This window comes from Frankliniella occidentalis, unplaced genomic scaffold, assembly GCF_000697945.3.
Source record: "Frankliniella occidentalis isolate FOCC.00 unplaced genomic scaffold, Focc_3.1 Scaffold240, whole genome shotgun sequence".
In the NCBI taxonomy this organism is placed as follows: Eukaryota; Metazoa; Arthropoda; class Insecta; order Thysanoptera; family Thripidae; genus Frankliniella; species Frankliniella occidentalis.
Genome location: NW_026267366.1, coordinates 231,015 through 232,798, shown reverse-complemented (window position 1 = coordinate 232,798; position 1,784 = coordinate 231,015). Strand labels below are relative to the sequence as shown.

At 62.5% G+C, this 1,784-nt stretch overlaps 1 protein-coding gene across 2 annotated transcripts in view; it reads left to right on the top strand.

Annotated features, from left to right (window-relative positions):
- The window catches only part of LOC113209886 (protocadherin-like wing polarity protein stan), a 25,260-nt gene that overhangs the window by 11,172 nt on the left and 12,304 nt on the right, over window positions 1–1,784 (top strand). For both annotated transcript variants that reach the window (XM_052273023.1, XM_052273022.1), the window contains exon 2: window positions 728–1,767. In XM_052273023.1, coding sequence (XP_052128983.1) covers window positions 728–1,767 — 1,040 coding nt within the window. The remainder of the gene's footprint in view (window positions 1–727; window positions 1,768–1,784) is intronic.

The window sequence follows — 1,784 nt, the reverse complement described above, 5'->3', positions numbered from 1 at the left end:
GAGGCGTCAGTCCGGCAAAGCGCGCGTCGGGTCGGGGGCATTGAGCTGCCAGCCGGGCCGGAGCCGAGGTGCCAAGAGGAGAGCGGCGCGGATTCCTCGCGCTCCTCGCGCGCACTGACCGACAGAATGTCTTGGAGGGCTTCTAGCCAACCGCTAAATGACTTTGCACGCACCTTCACCGACCTGCACTGTGCGCACGCAGGCACGCACGCATGGTCTGCCCCGAGCCTAGCCTTGGGCCCACTGCCCAGGTGCGGCATTAAGGTCCGGCTGACAGAGGCTCTTTAGCAGATTAGCAGATAGGCAGGCGGGCGGTACCGGGCGGTAGGCTACTGCTGACTACTTGCATGGGTTTTGTATCAACAATTGCCCATCTTTCAGGGGCACGAGGGCGACTGCGTCATGGCGTTGCAGAAACTGTTCGCGGGGTTGTGAGGAGACGTGGGGGGACGTGGGTGTGGGATCATTTGCGATATGAGACTCGCCAGCCGCCGGCCTAAATGCGGAGCAGCATTGAGATGTTTGCGTCGTTAGCGTTTCATTTTTTTCCGTGGTCCAGACTGACTGACTAGTAAAGTGTCTGACATGCCCATCCTACAAGGTGTGCCTCTTGAGGAACTGAGTTTCATCACGTGTTTCTAGTGATAAATAGCTGGGGCTCCTTTGTTTACAGTGTTTTTTCCTCGCCTCCAACTGAAACTGACAGGCTCATTTCTTTGTTCCGCAGGTGGAAAACTGCAACGTCCGCTATGTGGACGTGTCGGACCCGCGCTTCAAGATGGAGTTCGAGGCGGGCGACCTGGTGGCCGCGGACAGCGTGTGCATCGCGGAGCCGCTGTGGAAGGTGACGGTGCACCTGGAGCTCATCTGCAACACCAGCCTGGGAGAGCACAGCTGGCCGAGGCCGCAGCTGGGCGGCAGCGGGCTCATCTCCGCCACGGAGCACCGCCTCAAGATCGTGTTCCACCACCAGAAGTTCAACGACTCCGACATCGCGCACCGCGTCCGCCGTGAGCTCCGCAACATGTCTCCGTACTTCGAGCAGGCTCTGTACCTGGCCTCGGTGCTGGAGGAGCGGCCCGAGGGCGCCGTCGTGGCCACGGTCAAGGCACGCGACCCGGAGAACTCGCCCATCCAGTACTCGATGGTGTCGCTTCTGGACGCGCGCTCGCAGGGCATGTTTGGCATCGACACCAAGACCGGCGTGGTGACGACGGCCACGCGGCTGGACCGGGAGCTCGTCGACGTGCACTACTTCCGCGTCACGGCCGTGGATGACTCGTTCCCGCCGCGCTCCGGCACCACCACGCTGCAGATCAACGTCCTGGACGCCAACGACCACTCGCCCGTGTTCGAGGCCCCCGAGTACGAGGCGTCTATCCGGGAGTCTGTGCCCGTCGGCTCCACCGTTGTCACGCTCAAGGCCACCGATCAGGACATCGACCGCAACGCCGAGGTGGAGTACACGATCCAGAGCGAGCAGCCGGGCGAGGCGGGCGCCCCCGAGACGTTCCGCATCGAGCCCAAGTCAGGCACAGTGTCCACGCGCGCGCCTCTGGACCGCGAGAAGGTGCAGCGCTACTCGCTGGTCATCGTGGCCTCCGACATGGCCGTGCCGCTGGCGGACAGGCGCTCCAGCTCGGCGACGGTCCTCGTCAACATCCTGGACGACAATGACAACTACCCGCAATTCACCGAGCGCTCGTACTCCGTCACCGTGCCTGAGGACATCGCGTGGAGCAGTAACCCCGTCATTGCCCACGTCAAGTAAGTCACCAGAAAAT